At 41.7% G+C, this 20,569-nt stretch overlaps 2 protein-coding genes and 1 long non-coding RNA gene across 4 annotated transcripts in view; 1 reads left to right on the top strand and 2 right to left on the bottom strand.

Annotated features, from left to right (window-relative positions):
- Positions 1-364: 364 nt before the first annotated feature.
- LOC148425166 (uncharacterized) lies at positions 365-10,967 on the bottom strand. Its single transcript, XM_088413407.1, has 4 exons — positions 10,714-10,967; positions 10,456-10,599; positions 6,234-6,505; positions 365-2,548 (listed from the first exon to the last, which is right to left on the bottom strand). The coding sequence occupies exons 3-4, from the start codon at positions 6,424-6,426 to the stop codon at positions 1,674-1,676; spliced, it is 1,068 nt and encodes a 355-aa protein (XP_088269533.1). The 5' UTR covers positions 6,427-6,505; positions 10,456-10,599; positions 10,714-10,967; the 3' UTR covers positions 365-1,673.
- LOC148425165 (uncharacterized) lies at positions 10,537-15,907 on the top strand. Its single transcript, XR_015865418.1, has 3 exons — positions 10,537-10,611; positions 14,716-14,849; positions 15,426-15,907. It is a non-coding gene; the product is annotated as an uncharacterized LOC148425165 (long non-coding RNA).
- A 2,574-nt stretch (positions 15,908-18,481) lies between these two features.
- The window catches only part of LOC148425164 (alpha-taxilin-like), a 43,261-nt gene continuing 41,173 nt past the window's right edge, over positions 18,482-20,569 (bottom strand). For both annotated transcript variants that reach the window (XM_088413394.1, XM_088413395.1), the window contains exon 12: positions 18,482-19,235. In XM_088413394.1, coding sequence (XP_088269520.1) covers positions 18,930-19,235 — 306 coding nt within the window. In that variant the 3' untranslated portion in view covers positions 18,482-18,929. The remainder of the gene's footprint in view (positions 19,236-20,569) is intronic.

The raw sequence follows: 20,569 nt of genomic DNA, 5'->3' as shown, positions 1-20,569 counted from the left end.
GCTTGTGAAATGAAAGCAAAAATGTTACAATATGGACAGACAGCCAGTATGGCTGGGGCTTAGTGCAATGTGTTTTGTCAACCTTGGGCTAACCACGGTTTCAAAACCACAATAGGAAAAGAAACGACCCAATTACTGCAGGAAACTGATTAGGCAAACAAAGCAGCCAGAGAAACAGTCATAGGTGTTCCCACAGTTGCCATAGCACAAGACAGTCGCATTGACACACCACATGATGAGCGGGACACACAGACCATTTTGAAATCAAGTCAAAAATCAGCTCCCTAACTGGAGCAACAATATTGGCTATATAAAGGAGCACAACAAGATGTTGGAGAAATAAGTAGATTGGCAGATGGAAAACCACGGTTAATACATTTGATTTTAATGAGCAGTACAATTGACACATGAGCTTTGCCATGTGTCAACATGAGGAAATATGTATGCTCAGTTGCATATGGGTTAACAATATACTCAAAACATTTTTTGTAAATGTTGTGATATCTGTTTGCGAAATAATGCGCAAGTTTATTTGTGAGCATATAGAGGCAAATTTCCAGAACCACCTGAACCATTTCATACGACACATAGGGATTACATTGAAGGCATTAGGAAAGCAATTTTGCTTTGTCATAACAGATGCACTCTTAAAGTGGGTTGAATTATTCCCAGCAGCGCATTGTGATGCAAAAACAGTTGTCAAAGCATTGTGTGATCAAATTATACTGAGATTTGGCTTTCCAAGAGTTATTCAAAGTGACAATGGATCACAGTTTGTGAAAAAAGCTGTAAGAAAAGTTGCAGAACTGTTATTTACTTGAAATGACATTGTGTATGCCACCCCGATCAGCAGCGCTTGTTGAAAGAACAAATGGAACAGTCAAGGCCAGTCTCATAAAAACAATGAAAGAGAGACAGTGGCCAGATTGCATTCCTATTGTAGCCATAGCAATGTGAATTGTTCCTGCAGAAGGAAAACAATTATCGCCGTTTGAAATTGTGCATGGAAGACCATACAGACTAGCAGACTTAACCCCTGACTAGCCACCGAGTGGATGTTCTATTCCCGTTCACATGAACGACTGTTTGACATAAGGGAAATGCATATGGACAATGGACAATGACTGGCCAGTGTGTTCTATCCCACAGAATACCCAGGTCCAGATCGGAGACCTGGTGTTCCTCAAGGTGCTGAGACGACCTCGTCGGGACAGTGAACACTGGGACGGCCCATTCCAGGTGATGGCAGTAACACCTACTGCGGTGAAGGTTGAAGGACGTGACGGGAGGATCCACCAGTGCACGGACAGTGCACCAACGAAAGACCACAGTGGGAGAGGTTTTTTTTTTTTTGTGGTAAACACACCCCTCTCAGAAGAATGGCCTATCCGCCAGCACTCCTCCGAGCAGCATTCTGCATGATGCTGGGCGGTGCCCTTGTGTCTGGACGACCTACAACACCTACCTTTATTAGTGAGAAATTCCAAGCCATTTTGAATTTGTGAAAATGGGAGCAGCGTAAAATTCATTCTTAAACACGTGGACAAAAATAAAGTTATTTTGTACCTGCAACAATGCTAATGGCTATAAAAATTGTAATACTCTTATATCTGCAAATGTCGAGAAAATGGTGCAGATCACAGATGTGAAGAATGGACTGCTGTTATTGCTGCTCACAAAAAAGGTGATTCTGATTCCAATTTATCTCCGGTGTGTGTTTTTATATGCCGTTTTAATAACGATCTCCGAGAGAATCTTTGATTACAAATTGAGCATGGAAAAGGTCTTTCTCCGGTATGTGTCCTTCTGTGTGCTTTCAAATGTCCCTCCTGTCTGAATCTTGTCCCACAAACAAAGCATACAAATGGTTTCTCCCCAGTGTGCGTGGTTTCGTGCCTCTTTAAATGGGCTTTGGAGGAGAATCTTTTATCGCAAACCAAGCAGGCAAAGGGTTTTTCTCCAGTGTGCGTTGTCAAGTGCCTTGTCAAAGCTTGATTTTTGGAAAAGGTTCTACCGCAGACTGAGCAGGCAAAAGGTTTCTCGCCGGTGTGTGTTCTTGTGTGCATTCTTAAACTTGCCTTTGCACAAAATGACTTCCCACAAACTGAGCAGACAAAAGGTTTTTCCCCAGTGTGTGTTCTTGTATGGCTTGTTAAATGCCCCTTCCAGGAGAATCTTTTACTGCAAACTAAGCAGGCAAAAGGCTTTTCTCCAGTGTGTGTTATCGTGTGCTTCTTCAAGGATGACTTGTTGATGAAAGTTTTGTCACACTGTGAACATTTCACTTGTCTCTTGTCAGTGTGACATGTCACACCACTTTTGGAGTGTTCATGATTGTTGTCGTGAGTTTCAGAGGAGTGTGACATGTCGTCACCTTCTGAAAGTGGAGCTAAGTGGGATCCTTCATGGCTGTCTCCGTCATCTTCTCTCTTTACGATGACAGTCAGTGGCGCATCCTTCTCCTCTTCTTTAACGAGTAGGCTTTCTGTCTCCTCTTCCTCCTTAATTCGGGAACACTCTGATGCATGCTGCACAGGATGGAGATCTTCTGCAGGTCACATGAAGACAAACACACGGGTGACTCCAGTCCACCTGAGGCATGTGTTGTGACTTCAGTACAAAAAATAAAAAAAAGCTCCTAAACCTTTTACATTTATAATATTAATTGAAGCAGTTGAAAACATGAATGCAGGTCATTTCGTTGCCAGTTAACACAGAAATAATAGGAAGTCATTTGTAACCGGCTCTTGGTTCCGACTTGCAATACATCCCGTAGATGACGTCGTGGTTTGACGTCTTCTTCTGTTCCACAAAACTCCTCCTCGCATCCTGCTCTTTCTCGCACACATTTGCACACAACAATCTTACAAATAAAACATTTTATTGTGTCTTTGTGTCTCATTGTTAGCAGAAATCTAAGATAAGCTAGTCAGAGAAGCTACAGTAGAACGTGCATCCGGACAACAGTAATCCAACACGAAAAAATTGGATTTTATTCTATTCCAGTCCAAAAAAAAGTGATGTACATGCAATGTAATGTAATTCGATAAAAAAACAAAACAAAAACAAACAGGAAAAAAAACAAACAAGTGCGTTCCAAAGCACAAGTGGTGGTGCCTACACAATCAACTGTGCATGCAAAAACACAAGGTCGCTCATTTCAACAACTACGGTCTCTTCACTAGGACCAAATCCATACTGAGTTGCACAGTATCTGCGGTGTGCATGCGGAAGTAAACAGTGTTGGGAAAGTTACTTCAAAACTGTAATGCATTTTTTATTACATATTACTGTCATTCCCAAGTCATTCGTTACATTATAATATTACTGCATTTGAAATGCAAGCCATTACACTGCTATTGCGTTACTTTGACATTACTATCACCAACATACCTGGAAATATGGATTTGCCATTCTAAATGTAGATCATTGCGCTCATTGTACAAGCAGTGAAATGTCTTCAAACTAAACCTATTTAAACTTCCATTCTCCAAATGATCCCCCCAAAAATATTAATGCTCCCATGGACTCTTAAATGATGTCTGGATCGCTGGGAATGTAAAATAAAACCAGCGCCATCTCAACCAAATAAACTGCATTTATGTTATCAGCAGCTTTAATAGATATTAAAAAAAATTGTGTGTGTGTGTGTGTGTGTGTGTGTGGGGGGGGGGGGCTATATAGTATAATGCATTTTAATGCTGTCATTTGTACCCAGTAAAATATTCCTTGATTTTTGTGTAATGCCTACACTTCCGCAATACAGCAAAAAGTGATGCATTTCAGTAATTACAATACTTTTGCAATGCATTGCTTCAAAAACTGTAAGTAACTGCTCACTTGTGAAAGATACATGTTCTTATAGATCAGTAGTGTGAAACATATGGCTCCCAGGTTGGTTCTGGCAAAAAAAAAAAAAAAAAAAATCAGTTCTAACCTGGAGCGAGGTGGATTTGAACTGGGGTCCCTTAACTGTGAGACGGGCATGCTAGTCACTGCTCCACCGAGCTGTCAAATGTTGATACATTAATTCAAACTATCTTCTGTTGATAACGGCTATTTTCAGTATGGAGATTTGCAATTGTTCATTAATTCTCTATCCTTGATGCATGTTTGTTCAAATATACTTCTTTATGCTTCATTTACTACAAATATTTTGGGATTTAATGACAATGTTTGACCACAAACTGAGCAGGCAAAGCGCATTTCCACAATGTGTTTTCAAAATCCACATTTAAAGTTAACTGTACACTACAAACTCAGCGTGGTAGTGTTACTTTGTCATTTTGAATGAATCATCTCCCACAAAAAGAGCAGGCAAAAGGTTTTCCCTGATGTGTATTTCTGCATGCCTTGTTAAAACTTTTCTTTAAAGAAAGTTTGACCGTAAACTAAGCAAAAGGTTTCTCTCAAGTGTATGTTACTGAATGTTTTTTAGTACTGCACAGGCAAAAGGTCTTTGCCCAGTGTGTCTTCCTGTGCGTGTTGTTAAAGCTGCCTTGAAAATGTTAGACCACAACCTGAGCAGGCGAAGCGTTTTTCCCCAGTGTGTGTTAATGTGTGCCTTGTTAAATCTTTCTTTGTGTAAAATGCTTTACCACAAACTGTGCAGACAGCGCATTTATCTCCTGTGTGTGTTCATATGTGTTCTCAAATCATGTTTTGTAGAAAAACCTTTAACACATATTGTACAGGCAAAAGGTTTTTCCTTAGTGTGTTTCCGAGCATGTTCTGTTAAACTTGTCCTTCCAGAAAATGTTTGACCACAGAGCAGACAAAGCATTTCTCCAGAGTGTGTGTTAATATGTGCCTTCTTAAATCTTTATTTGTGTAAAACGTTTTACCACAAACTGAGCAGATTAGGTCACCTTTAAAAAAATAAAAAAAAGTTTGCTATATATTGAGCAGGCAAAAGCTTTTTCACTTGTGTGTCTTTTGTGAACTGTTAGTTCGGAATTTTGGGTGAATCTTTTTCTCACAAACTGAGGCGACAATCAACAAAAGGAGGAAAGTTGAGCTGCAGTGTGACGCAGTGAGCTGCGGTCAGCACCAGCAGTTTTATATCGCCAACTTTTACCGACAGCTGGATAAGTTCCGAGAGATTCGAGCATTTGTTAAGAAAATGCTAAGCTTGTTCAGTTCGACGTATTTGTGTGAGAAGACATTCTCGGTTATGAACTTAAATAAGAGCCGTGTGAGGACACGGCTATCAGACTCTCACTTACAAGACATCTTGCGCATCCATACTACTGCCATAGGGCCACAGCTGGCCTTTGTCCTGCACTATAGATCTCAGTTTCAGTTTAAATGAGCCCTGCACTTGTTGATATGACTATTACTTGTTCATTTCTCTGTTATTGTGTTTAAAAATTCTATAAATATTAAACTGCCATGGTGAGATATTTTTTATGTTTCAAATGTAATTTGCACCCAAGAGTACCGTTACCGGTACTTCTGTTCAAGTGTTACAAAAAAGTTAAGAGTGTTAAAAAAGTGAAGTTAAGTGAATATTCAATATCAATAATTAATGTCAATTCAATTTTGATATGCATGTTTCAAATGAATTTATTCACATTGGATTTCTGTTCTGACTTCTGAATGAATAGTTGGGGTGTAAGTCTGAAAACTTTTTTTTTTAAGTTTTCACTCCAGAATAATAACCATTTAAAAATCCAATCAACATTTATAGTTACTAATTTCATATTTTAAATGAGCCCTGCACTTATTTCATATTTTGAATGAGCCCTCCATTTGTTGATATGACTATTACTTGGCTCATTTCTCTGTTATTGTGTTTAAAAAGTCTATAAATATTTTAACTGCCACGGTGAGATAATTTTTTATGTTTCAAATGTAATTTGCACGCAAGAGTACAATTACTTCTGTTCAACTGTTACAAAAAAGTTAAAGTTAAGTGAATATTCAATTTCAATATTTAATGTCAATTCAATTTTGGTATGCATGTTTCAAATGAACCAAAACACATGCTTAAGATAGCTGAAATGAAAATAAAAAAAGCAAATGTTAAACAGAGAACGGCTCGCTGAAATGTATTTAAATTAATTGCTGCTATATGTAAAGAACGCCTGCCAAGATTGCCCCCCCCTACAATTTTAACATGTTTTTTTCCCCAGTGAGTGCTTGTGTCTGCTTTTGCAAGGATGATTTGATAAAGGTTTTGTCACATTGAGAACATTTCACTTGTCCATTGCCAATGTGACGCGTCACATCACCTTTAGAGAGTTTACTATCGTAGTCGTCATAGTCAGAGGAGCATGAAGTGCTGTCATCACAGTCTGAAAGCGGAGCGCGGAGGCCATCTGCTTGTGATTCTGCATATTGGTCTCCATCACCTTCTTCACTTGTCACACTGACACCAGCCAACGAAAATTTGGACATTTTGATCCCCAGCTCTTCTTGTTTCATGTGAGGAGGCACAGGCTCTTCCAACTCCCGTGATATGTATGTAGTGTGACTGGCTCAGGATCTAGATGATCACTGAGGTCTGCAGGACACAAGAAAACAAGCACGTCTTGTTTAAAATGGAAGATCAAAAGTGCCAACAATTGAATGAATATATTTACCATTAAATTGTTGTGTTATTTGTCTGCTAGATTCCCAAGTGTGGTTTAGTTGTTTCCATAGTTATGCAGTTTGATTGCCGTGCCTTCCGGTTCACATGACTGCATGCTTGCGTATGCGGAGGTCAGTGATGTCCCATTGATAGCCTGTTCATCGTGCGCTCGTTCTAGTTGCATAATTAAGTTTAAGTACAGAGTGAATGACTAAAAAGTAAGTTTTCTTTGTTGCCGTTCTAGTCACATAATTAAGTTTAAGTACTAATTTCATGACTAAAAGTAAGTTTTGTATGTTATCTATTGTATTCGTTTTTAAACTTACAGTATTCGCGGTATGAGACCTATACTACCGTCGATACATGTGCCATTGTTGTTGGCCGCTAGAGGACTTCATAGACCACGTAAATATTTAGGTACAGCCTGACAGGCTTTCAATGGTGGTCTGGTAGAATGTTAATACTGATTGTGGCAGTGTGACACATCTATTTAAGTTGTCATTTAAGTACCATTCATTTGCGTTGTATTTAAGTTAAATGGATCATTTATATTCAGTTGCATGTTAAGGCTTCAATATTATTCCAATGACCTATATGTATAATTGACATATTATAGTCCATACTTATCCTTGTTATTTGATATTTCAGACTCTGCATCTGCCGTTAAATCTTCACTTCTGTATGTCTATCTTCATATCATCTGCCCATGTATATATCCGTTATCATCATTTGGCCATTTGAACTGTTTGAGGAAAGAGCCTTTCAACGAACCTTTATCCCTGTATCTTTACCGATACACCGTCCTGTACCCAGTAAACACCTTAAACCAGGCATGTCCAAACCCAGCCCTCGAGGGCCGCCTATCCGACATGTTTTGAAGGTTTCTGCCCTCCTACCACACCTGATTCAAATGATCAGCTCATCCACAAGCTCAGCGGAAGCCTGACAACAGACCTGATCATTTGAATCAGTGCATTGGAGAGCAAGGAAGCGACATCCTTCTCAACAACAGGCATGCAGTCTCACGCAATGTTAGCAGCATCCTGCAACGCCGCTAATGTATGCAGCTCAGAAGTAAGGCGAGCAAAAGCAGTCATATTTTCCCAACAGGACAGCAAGAGATCTAAATAATGCCCCCACTGGGACAGTGAAGGCAGCAGAAGGGAAAAACGGATTTCTCTGGGGGGACCGGGAACAAGGATTGTCCACCTGAAGCTCCCGCAAAGCTGAGCGCAAAAGGGACACAAGTGAATCTGCATCACCCAATACGGTGAGCAATGAGTCCCTCTCAGAAGGAGGGGAACCAACAGTGGAGTCCCTAGAATCGAACCTAGTTGAAAGGAGGACGGCTCACCGAAAGCCAAGGCACTCGGCTGGAGGCGCTCTTGTAACAGTGCACACATCCCTTCCAATTTGGAACGCAATAAGGCAACCTCAGTATCTAACCCTTAGGCCCACTGCTGGCCGGCAGCGTAGGAGCAGCGAGGAGACTGCCAACTCAACAGGAGGAGCAACGGACATAGCCTTGTTGGACTCCAAAGAACTGGTCACATCATCCACGGCCACACTCACTTGCGGCAAAGAGGCCGTGTCAACGTGCGCTCAGTCACGGCAACGCAAACAGCGGCCACCCCGTGGGTCCGCCAGCACTACACGACAGCCACAACTGGAGCACAACACAGAATTCTCCATATGACCGAGAGCAGTGCAACAAAGCTGTCAAGACAAGAGCCGGTGTGGAATGCAACCGCTCTGAGCCAGAGACAGGCAAGAGACACGGGGCAGAGAGAGGAGACGAAAGGCCGCCGATCGGCAAGAGGAACACGCCGCAAAAACCTCGACGGGTGCGTAACGCAGCCGGTACAGCGGAAGATGGACAATAGTAACAAGCCAAGATCGTGTGCAAAGCGCAAGCGACGCGGCACAGGCGGGAATGGGGCGAGGACGGAGGACAGACGCAGCTGCGACACCAAAAGCTGGTGGCAAGCAGGCAACACAAACAGCCACGGAAAGTTCACAGCCAGGCAAAAAGAAAGCACGACTTTATGGCGAGCATGCGCGCGTAAGGCCATGAACAACATTAAAGGCAAGCGCAGCCAGGTATTAACACAGTAAACAACAAAAAAACGGCAAAAATCCCAAAACAAACAAAAAACACCAGAAAGCGATAGCACACAAATTTAACAACGCAACTCACCCCGTGAAGCAAAGCCACAGCAAACGTTGAGCAACAGCAAAACTAACGAGGATAATCCAACACAAGAGAGTAAACTACAACCCTGACTGACACAGAAAATGGGCTACAAGTGACGAAAGGAAATAAATACACTGCAAAAAACGCGGTACTCATATGGCATGCAAACCAACGCGCGAGAAGGTTCTGAGAAACAGACTACAGGGTGATGCAGCCTTATATTGTATATGTCCCCAACTTCCCGTATGTGTCATATACATCAGTGGTCCCCAAACTTTTTATCACCACGGACCGGTCAACACCTTAGATTTACATTTGGGGGGGGGTGCTCTATAAACCACATCATCCTTCTCACTATGTATGTAATATCAACAACGGCCAGAGGCAGCGCCAAAAAAACAAAGATCAAGTACAAACGTATGAACTGTTAAACTAAATCATCTCCAAAACATTATTTCGGGTGCAGCCCACGCGGCCCGGTACCAGTTGATCCACAGAGCGGTACCAATCCGTGGACCGGTGGTTGGGGACCACTGTTGTACATGACATTTTTCATGGTATGCATTCTTGTCTTGTGCTTGCGTGAAGGTTTGTTCCGTGCTTTTAGCACCGCCTCTGGCGGTCTGTAGGGGGCAAACTAGAACTCCATTGTCAATCGATTGCAAAGGGTTTCTGATTGGAAGAGAGTTGTGAAAGCAATAGCAAGATTACATCGATTTGTGAAACATGTAAAGAATACAAAAGAAATGTCTAATGAAATACGCTGGAAGAAAGAAAAGAAGCAGAAGCGTTTATCATACACAGAGTACAGAATGAAGCATTCAGTGAAGAAATAAGGTGCCTGAAAGAAAGACATTAAAGTTTCTCACTCAAAGCTTCTTCAGTTAAGTTCATTCCTTGACAATAACAACATTTTAAGAGTTGGAGGAAGATTGACAAGAGCGTCACTCCATCCATACATCAAACATCCAGCCATACTACCAAAGGAACAAAGGAACCAAAGTGGTACTGTATGTATGTATGTGTTTATTTATGTATGTGCGTTAAACATGTACAATATTGTCTGTAGCTGACATCTTTTTTGTGTGTCAGTTCTACGGTGTGAACTGTTGGAAGAAAGTGAACATCAGTTAAGCATCAGTGCAAAGAACCTTGGTCTCTCTCCTTTTTGCGAACAAAGCTGGCATATATATCCATAGAATGATGCAGAAATTATTTTTTAATGAACCGAATCATTCTGAATCAAAAATATCTGAGAATCGAAAATCTTCGCGACTCCACTACTACGGTCAGTTTCGCCACATCACCGTTTTTTTTTACATATGTGTACTGCAGTAGTTCCACGTCCAAGGAGGGCCCGTGGCAAGTGCATTGTTACTGTACCTCGTCTGTCTGACATGCAAGAAACCGTCACAGAATATGTCTCTCCGCAATGCAGTAATGTAAAAAAAAAAATCTGTGAAATTGTGAAACAGCTTATTAAAAAAAATCCGCGATGTTATGAATCTGCGATGGTCGAAACTAAAAGTAGCGAGGGTTCACTGTATATACATATAGACTAAGTACAATAATAAGGGGACAGCCTCAGCTTCCCCTTTAGCGAATCGCGCACAAATATTCCATTAAAAAAGAACGCAGCAATGTTTTTCGTCATTAGTAAGCAGGCCAGTGGAAGAAATAAACAAACCTGGTCCGTCTTGCGTTTCCTGCTCTTTAGTTGCTCAAAGTTCTTCCTGGTACGTTGCCGTCTTTCTTGCATACGTTTTCCCGAGTCAATCACGCAGTTTTACACTCACCTGACTGGCTTGAGTACATCGCATCTCTTTGTTAGCTAGCAAGGAAGGTAAGCTAAGTTAACCACATAAGCTACAACATGCATCCAGGCGAATTCAACTTAAGTAAAGTTGGCAAGATATTGGCAGATTCGGACTTTCGCGATCAATACCTCTCAGATAAAACGTCGTCGAAACACCAAAGTCGCCTTTATGCCCCCTTCGTAACACAGACTACCAGCTACAATGTCAAAAAAAGACATTTGTAAAATATTTAAAACGTTTCTTTCGGTGAAAAGACGCAATTGATCTCTATGAGCAGCAGAGGCTGGGCGAGCGCGCAAGGGACAGTCTGCAAGTTACTAGATGAGGAGGGGGAAAAAAACAATAACGCTGTGGCGGACACTAGGACCATGTCTCTCACCCAGTAGGCATGTCTCTATGATCCTTTGATGCTTTGAACCTGTTGGCTTTGTCTTTGCTGTTTTGGACTTTGTTGTATCAGTTTTGTGATGACATGCGAAGAGTAAAGATCTCCACTAGCACAGCAACGTGTGGTTTCTTCGCCTCGCCACATTGGTGACCCCAGACGTTAGAATGGGTGACCCCGGATGGGTCATCTTGCCATATTATTATCCCAGACGTTAGAAAGTTTCGTCAGGCTGTTGGAGATGTAGTCTCGCCACAACGCCACAATTTGTGATTATGAATTCAACGAACAAATCAAAGACATTAACATAATCATATTGGGACAGTGCTTTTGAATAAAAAAAGCGTTTGTTTAATTTTGGATAATTTTTGTACTTAAAAATCATTAATAAACTGTATATTCATCTATAGCTCCAATATTGTTTAATATAAGGAGTCCAAAATCACTGGGCATTCATGACATTTTCATGATCGCACTACAACACTCGTTTTTTAAATAAATTATTTTGATAAATTTTGGGGCTTTATTTTAAATGCTTGTTAATCATTTATACCCTCAAAAAGAATCAGTGGCTCCCCTTTTTGAGTTGGGGTAAACCCTCCTAAATCACTACAACCATCAATGAAGTACTCCCAATTATGCAACAACTGCTGGTTTTCTAATAAATTCCTTTGCCTAATTTTAAGGATTTTTTAAATGCATATTGACCATAATTTACCAATATAGTGATTAATAGCTCTGCTGTTGGTTGAGTTAGGGACTCCAAAATCACCACAGACAACAGTCCCCAGGATTTTAAGGATGGGTAAATATTGATCAATAATCATAAATAAAACTCTTAAAATTAGGCAGAGGGATTTATTTGAAAACCAAAGAATGTAGCATAAGGGGAGGGGTGTCACTGATGTGTGTGATGATTTTGGGGTCCCTTACCCCACCAAACTCAGAGCTATTGATCAATATATTAGTAAATATTGATCAATAATAGTAAATAATTCCTTAAAATTAGACAAAGAGATTAATCTGAAAACCAGGGAATGTAGCATAAAGGGGTGGGATACCACCGATGTGTTTGGTGATTTTGGAGTCCCTAACCCAACCAACAGCAGTTATTGATCAGTATATGTGTAAATTGTAAATTGTAAATTGTAAATTGCTCAATAATAATAACAAAAGTAGCATGAAGGGAGGAATGTCATTGATGTTTTTGGGGAATTTGGAGTCTCTAACTCAACTAACAGCAGAGTTATTGATCAATATATTGATACATATTGATCAATAATCATAAAAAAATCCTTAAAATTTGGCAGAGGAAAGTATTCTAAAACCAGAGGATGTAGCATAAGGGTAGGGATGTCCCTAATGTGTTTGGTGAGTTTGGAGTCCCTAACCCACTCAACAGCAGAGCTATTGATCAATATATGGGTAAATATTGATCAATAATCATAAAAAAAGTAGCATGAAGGGAGGAATGTCATTGATGTTTTATGATAAAAAAGCAAATGTTAAACACAGAACGGCTCGCTGAAACGTATTTAAATTAATTGCTGCTATATGTAAAGAACGCCTGCCAAGGTTGGCCCCCCTACATTTTTAACACACCAGGATCTTGGACATGTACCCTGTGGTGGAATGACTGATATATATATATATATATATATATATATATATATATATATATATATATATATATATATATATATATATATATTGTGGCGGGCATTAGGACCTGACGCACACCCAGTAGGCAAGTTCAAAGATTCACAATCTCTTTCAACTTGCCTACTGGGTGTGCGTCAGGTCCTGTGCGGAGCGGTTGAAACCTGGTGGCCAGCCCTACACCCGAGGCACATCTGTCGCACTTGACGCAAGTTTTCAAGCGCCTCGAGTCACACGGTCTTATCGTAAACCCAGCGAAATGCCAATTTGGTCTGTCTGTGATCGATTTCTTGGGCCACCGGATTTCAGCAGAGGGCGCGGTTCCCTTGCCTTCCAAAGTGCAGGCAGTGATGGATTTTCCTCGGCCTGCCTCAGTCAAGGCGCTGCAGGAGTTTCTAGGCATGGTTAATTTTTATAACCGTTTCCTACCCCATGCAGCCCACTTCCTGCAGCCTCTTTACGACGCCTTGCGAAAAAAGAAGGCTAAAGACCTTCTGGAATGGTCCCCTCAGCAGGTGCGGGCCTTTCAGCGGGCTAAGCAAGCCCTCGCAAACGCAGCCCTCCTTGCCCACCCAATCTCCACAGCGCAGGTGGCCTTGACTACCGACGCGTCGGATGTTGGGAGAGGTTTGGCAGCCCCTTGCATTTTTCAGTCGTAGGCTGCAGGATAACGAGCGCAAGTATAGTGTTTTTGACCGGGAGTTGCTGGCGCTATATCGGGCAACGCGACATTTTCGTTTCCTGCTTGAGGGGCGTCATTTCACTGCCTACGTGGATCATCGGCCACTTACATTTGCCATGTCAAAGGTTACGGAACCATGGTCAGCGCGCCAGCAGCGTCACTTGGCGGCCATTTCCGAATTTACCACAGACATTCGGCATGTGGCCGGAAAGTGCAACCCAGTAGCCGATTGCTTGTCGCGTGCACTTGTGTGTCCCGTCCAACTGGGTGTGGATTTTGTGGGAATGGCCGCTGACCAGCTCCATGATCTGGACATTCGCCTCCTTAAATCTAAGGGTACAGGTCTGAGACTCAAGGAAGTGGTCTTGAAAGACAGTGGTCCTCCACTGCTCTGCGATGTGTCCACAGGCCGCCCAAGGCCTGTTGTTCCGGTGGAATGGCGCAGTCGGGTTTTTGACTCGATCCACTCCCTCTCGCACCCTGGCGTTCGGGCCTCAGTCAAGCTTGTGGGTGCCAAGTTTGTCTGGCCTGGGCTACGCAGGGATGTCAGGACGTGGGCAGCTGCTTGCATCTCATGTCAGCGCGCCAAAGTTCACCGACACACCAAGGCCGATCTGGAGCCTTTTCCGATTCCATCCAGGCGGTTTGACCACGTGCATGTAGACCTGGTAGGTCCCCTCCCTCCGTCGCAGGGTTTTACACACGTGCTCACAATGGTTGATCGAACCACTCGGTGGCCTGAGGCAGTTCCCCTGTCCTCCACAGCCACCGTGGACATAGCCCGCGCGTTCCTGTCATCCTGGGTTGCGCGTTTTGGCACGCCCTCTGATATCACCTCGGATAGAGGACCCCAATTTGTGTCTGAGCTCTGGACGTCTTTGGCTGAGTCTTTGGGTGCGCGAGTACATCGAACTACTGCTTACCACCCTCAGGCCAACGGTTTGTGCGAACGTTTTCACCGGTCACTTAAAGCCGCATTGCGGGCCACCCTTTCAGATGGTAGTTGGGTCGACCGCCTGCCATGGGTGTTACTCGGATTGCGTTCGGTTCCAAAAGAGGATCTTGACGCTGCACCTGCAGAACTGGTGTTTGGGCAGCCTGTGAGGGTTCCGGGCGAGTTTCTCCCTGAAGGTCCCGACGTGCGTCCCTTTCCCCCTTCGTTGAGAGGGCCCAGGACTTCTTTGCCAGTTCACCATTGTTTTCCTAAAGTGTTCGTACCCTCGGCGCTCAGGTCTGCTCGTTTTGTTTTTGTACGACACGATGGCCACCGCTCACCGCTACAGCCACCTTATGATGGCCCGTTTAGAGTACTAGAACATGGTGCTAAAAATTTTGTGCTGGATTTGGGTGGCCGTAGGGAGCGTGTAGCTTTGGATAGACTCAAACCGGCTCATGTCTTGGCAGGAGAGGAGGTCCTGCCAGCCAAGGTCCCTCGCCGTGGTCGTCCTCCAAAGCCCTCAGCCTCGCCTTTCGACGTTAGCCCAGCGTGTCGTGCTCCTAAGCCTGGTCCCCAGGTTTCAACCGCTCCGCACAGGAAGGTACTGCGTACTCGGGGCGGCAGGCTGGTGAAACCCCCAGTGAAGTTTTCGTTCTAAGTGCCTAACTGGGTGTTCGGGGGGGGAGCTGTGTGGCGGGCATTAGGACCTGACGCACACCCAGTAGGCAAGTTGAAAGAGATTGTGAATCTTTGAACTTTGTGTTTTATGTCTTTGATTATGTGTACCATGTTAGTTCAGTTTTGTGTTGACAAGTGAAGAGTAAAGACGTATACTAAAACAGCATCGTGCGTTTCTTCATCTTGCCACAATATATATATATATATATATATATATATATATATATATATATATATATATATATATAAAAATATATATATATATATATATATATATATATATATAATATATATATATATATATATATATATATATATATATATATTATATATGTGTGTGTGTGTGTGTGTATTTTACCAAAACCAAATCATTCTAATGTTCTAAATACAAAATTATGTTCAGTTGTGTCAAATGTTTAAAAAAAAATAAATCCATAAGTAAAATAAAACCCTTCTTGTGATTTGTTTCGTCTCTTCTTGGTGGGACTCTGTTTTGCAGGACGGGCCAGTCCTTGAGTGAGGGGTGGCACCACCTGCTGCGCACCTGTTCGCAATGTCCATCACCTTTTTTTAAGGGAAACCGGGGCAGGGCGATGATGTCGGATTATTCTCTGAACATCTGCCAGTGACCAGCATTTTCTACATCCCGAGTTTTCCGAGTTTCTACCAAATTGTATATGTTTGTGTACTTTCCTTGTCGTTTCCCTCAGTTGTCATATTGGACACCATGAGTATTTTCCGGGAATATTTTGTTATTACTTTACTATCCCTCGGGTTTTTTCAGAGCGCTTTACTTTGATACTTTTATCTGGTACTTCCAGTTGTTTCAAATGTGTTATACCTGCATTGACACTTTTAGTCTATACTGCTTTTTGTTATCCATTTGACCCTTGTTGTATTTTGTTTTTATTGTTTTCTAAATTGCGGTAGCGTAATACATGCTCTTTTTGTTATTAAACTTTTTCTTCATTTGATAGTTGGTGTTCAGTATCTATTTCAGCCACATCCGTTATTTCCAGTGTCGCAAAAAGCCACAACCCTCATCTTCAAATAAATACTGTATTACAATCAATCAAGTACCAATTGCAAGTTATTATGAATTTACAGTCCTTTGATAAATCCAGATTGTGTGTCTGAGATAATTTGAGTAATGCCAGATTTCAATCTGGTTGCATATACAGTGAGTCCTTGTTACTTCGTGCTTTGATTTTTGCGCCCTCTGTCTTTCGCAGATTTTTTGGGGGGGCTATATTGCAGAAAGACGTGTTGTGGCGGGTTTCTACTTGCCAGACAGAGGTGACTATGTGACTATAAATACACTTGCCAGGGATATCAAACTACTGCAGTACATTTATTTACTTAAATCTTAGATTATTAAACCTTATACAGCAACTGAACTGTTCCCCCTTTCCATCCTTTGATGTCTCTCGCGCAGCTGCGGTCATATTAGCGGCATATTAGAAGTTGAATTAAAGTGAAAGTGGAGCTAATCAAACATGACAACAATGAGAGTTTACACTTGAAATATTGTTTCATTATAAAAGAAATCTAGGTATGAGGTTTCCCAAAGGTCCGGTGTTTGTCTGTCTCCTCTGTCACTGCCTGCATGTGCGTGCGTGTTTTTTGATTGAAGTTTGACACCGAACTGTTTGCCTTGCCTCCTGCCCTCATTGGTCGATGGTCACCCCGGAGACAAGAAGGTGATTGACACTTATATGTAACACGTGATTGGCAGGGGTTGTAATCTACTCCCACCCCAACCTCCGCTTCAGACCCAACCAGCTCGGTATCAAATTTCAATCAGAAAACATACCTATTCACATACACACACACACACTACAGGCAAACAATTTCTTATATGTTATTATTTTGAAACTTGTAACCGCCTTCTTTGTAATCTTTGTAATAAAACGAGGAGAGTCCGAGAACACCGGAAGACCTTGGTACTCTCTCCCTCTTTTGCAAAAGATTGCTTTTGACTCAGAGTCTTGGATTTTCTCCAGTCTCTTATTATTGTTGGCTCTGACATAACTTGGTCCTTCGAGCCGGATGCCAACATATCAGCGGTCGTGGGGGTGCCACTGACAGCGACTGAAGACTGCGCGCGCAGCTAGACTGGGTCTGTAGAAGAAGTCCTCTTTCCTGTAATAGGTGGGGTCAGTGTCGTCCCCGGGATCGCTGATTGACAACATCCGTAACGAGGAACAGAAAGTAAGATGGGGAGAAGACATGAACTATGAGTATAGTCTTTTCTTGTTGGCAAGCTTGTAGAAGTAAAAGGGAGGTTGAAAGCCCTGCCCGAGGCCCAAATGACAAAAAAGAAAGCAGAGCAACAGGCTTGAGCTATTGACACTTAGAATAAGAAAACCTAGAACTTTTAGAAGGTTAAGACAAGAAAAGGTTGCAGTCGTGCGTCTTGATGGCCTAATAATATACAGGCATAACTGTTGTGGTATGATAGCCGACTTGTGAGACTGGTGTGAAAGTGAAAAGTGATCGTGAGTGTGCATGCAACAGACTGAAGCAACAATGTCATGACAACACAAGGTTGCCTGATTTAAGTAGGTCTTGGTGACAAGTGGTCAATAAAGATGAATCTAAAACAAGTTAAGCCTGTGAGGAGGTTACGCCAGCTCTGTTGAGGTTTTTACAGTTTGCTGCATGTGTTGTTGCTACTGTCTTATGATGTAATTGTGGTTTCATTGTCATTGTTGCGATGTTGCTCCGAAGTGGGTTAATTAGTGTGCAAACAATGTGTTTTTATATGATAAAATATACAAAGTGGACCCCCATGTCACAACCTCTGTGATTTACATCATTTTCATGTTGCGACGTCGAATACTGAGTCTTTTCATCCCCTCTTTATGATATTTTCATGGTTATGAGACCAAAACAACTGTCATGACCCTAGGGGCTTGGCTGTGTTTGTGTTGTTTTGCCTCCATCTGCTGACATTTTTAGGTAATTGCACTTATTTACTTATCTGCTTCCATGCAATGCATGACCTCAATGCTGGTCTGCTATTTGTTGGCGTCTCCTCACAGAGATGGTGCTCTGCTATTGGTCGGCCTCACTTGTCTCATAATGGCGTAACGGTAAAGCTTTGTTTGATTGGGAGTGGTTACAAAACTGTATTTATAGTGCATTTTACTGCTTAATTCAAAGTTGAAAGGGTTAGCCATGGGTCCCAAGATTGCTAGTGATGTTAAAGAGAGAAGTAAGAAGATGATTTAAATGGAAACAATGCTGGAGATAACCCTTATTAGGGAATAAAGGCATAACATGCGGCACTCAAAGGTAAATAAATCCTTTCTACATTTTTTATTTATGTTTTCTGATTGTATACATGTATATTATATATACGTAGCACTTACTATGGTATTTGGGTACCAATTTTTAATATGTATGTACAATTTTGATGTTCTTACCTGGGGTTCTAATAACATTAGCTATTTAACATAGGTTTGGATTGCCCGTCATACGACGAATTCATGAATTATAATGTATAGCTGTAATGGATCATTCCTGCTATTAATTTGAACAAATACAACCACGAAGAACACAAAGGTTTATTTTAATATCTATACATAAGCTTGGTGTAACCGATTAAGGAACAAACATCATATTCAGAATGCTGTGTCCAGTACAGATGGTATGTTTTTTTTTTTTAATTATAATTAGATTCGCGTGAGAAGTAATCAGTTTTAAACTCATTTAAAATGACCAGTGAGACTTGAAAAGAGAGAAGGATTTTGTCAAAATTACCTCTGAATTTACTTACAGTATGGTACAAAATAAGAGTACTAAGTCCTCACACTCCCCAATTTTAAAAAACACTGAAATATCTCAAATATGATAATACAAATTTCGAAAATGATTCAATCTAATATTCCTTACCCTATTGCACGAATAAATATTGATAGTTTATTATTCATGTAGGCAAAAGGAAAGGTAATATTAGAGTTAAAACACACACACACAGCAGACATAGGTCAGGTCGGGCTCAGTCCTGCAGTGTGACTTGGGCTTCAACGGGCTGGCTTGACAAGACTGAAGCAGTGGAGCTTTCAACAGCCATTGGTGACGCCATCTCAGTTAGCCTGGAAGCTTTGTTGATTCCTTTCAACTGCAGCCTCACACCTTCCTCCTTTTCATCATCTTTCCCAGCTCGTGGCTCACTTCCCTGCTCCGGCAGAAAACTAAGCTGGTTGTTGAAGTCATTTCTCTCCTTCTGTAGAGCTCTGCACAGCCTCTCTAGAAGCTCCATCTTGCCATGAAGAGCCTTGAAGTGCCCATCTCGCAAAGTTTTCTATGACAGAGTAAAAACATTTCATATGCCTTCAGGTGGTGTGTAAAACTGCCATTAAAAGTAAAAGAAAAGCAATGGTTTTAACATTTCTTGGTATTTTCATGTTCGTTACTCTTATATGCCAATGCCCCCTTTATGAACAAAAATTGTAAAAATGCGATAATAGCAAAAGTCACTGTGCTGTTTATTTATGTTTCTGGAATTGAATTAGGATTATTTATTATGTCATAATTAGGGTTTTAAGACTTTTAAAGACTTTTACACTATGGGAGTCCAGGCTAGGCAAATCATTTAAGTCATTGAAAGGCTTGTAAATGTCATAATTTGGCCGCTAGTGCCACCCAGTGGTTTTGGGGTGTCAGGAGTTTCTATTGCGACCCGTTTGTGAGTTGCCATTGAAAGGATTAAAGCAAAAATCGGGGGAAATTCATGATAAAAGATTGGGTTTTTAGTATGTCCAAAACTGACAATATTTCCAATTTTGAATGACAGGAAATGAGCTTGATGTGGGCTAAATTTGACACCTATAGGGTGTACCTATCGACCTCCCGTTTGCAAGCATTAAAAGGGACGGCGGAACGGCGTAGTGAAAGTCGTCATGTTTTGACAATCTAAGCAATATTTTAGCCTCCTAGTGTTTTGTATTCTTTTCCTTTAACACGCATCACAAATTTGAAAAAGCCTTGAGTTGGGTCAAATTTCCACCCTAGGGTAAAATAAATATTAGTGAAAGACATCACACAGAAAGACAAAATGCAGTTTATAGGGAACTCCCTCGTTTAACTGTGAGGAACGGCCCCCTCGATCTGAACCTGAGTGGTGCTTTGTTACTGATCCGACCTCTGTGCCGTAACGGATTGTCCATAACGAACACCATGTTCATACATAAGGGTGTGCACTTGGCACCAGGCAGTGATGGGAAGTAACGAAGTACAAATACTTTATTACAGTACTTAAGTAAATTTTGCTTGTACTTTGTACTTTTATGCTACGTGCACACTGAACGCGACAACGTGCGTCGTTTACGCTCTTGCCGAGGCGTTTTGTCGTGGGGTCAAGAGGGTCACTTTTGTGAAGTCTCTTTTTGTTGCACGAGGGGAGGGGAGGGGAGCGGCGTGAGCTTGCTGTGCATTTTACAGTGGATCCAGAAAGAAGAGAATTGCTGAGAATTTTCACTTTTCTGGGACGTAGCAGAGCCAATATTTTCTCCTACAACAACATTCTTTTTTACACTTGCGTGTTCCTCGCTTTGTGGCAATACTCGTCTGCCCAAAAAAAAAAAAGTTTCAACGTCGCAATCAAGTGGCCGATACCTTGCTAAACCTTGCAATGCT

The sequence above is a fragment of the Hippichthys cyanospilos genome, chromosome 4, assembly GCF_059441005.1.
Source record: "Hippichthys cyanospilos isolate Australia breed blue-spotted pipefish chromosome 4, RoL_Hcya_1.0, whole genome shotgun sequence".
Classification (NCBI taxonomy): domain Eukaryota; kingdom Metazoa; phylum Chordata; class Actinopteri; order Syngnathiformes; family Syngnathidae; genus Hippichthys; species Hippichthys cyanospilos.
The sequence above is the reverse complement of the archived record's forward strand: the minus strand, read 5'-3'. Positions and strand labels throughout refer to the sequence as shown.

What these genes read in the sequence shown, in the direction of transcription:
- LOC148425166 (XM_088413407.1), bottom strand. Translation starts at nt 6,426, where the DNA reads ATGAAACAAGAAGAGCTGGGGATCAAAATGTCCAAATTTTCGTTGGCT. An exon ending in CGATAGTAAACTCTCTAAAG is followed by an intron (nt 2,549 to 6,233) that starts GTGATGTGACGC and finishes TGTGACCTGCAG; the next exon opens with AAGATCTCCATCCTGTGCAG.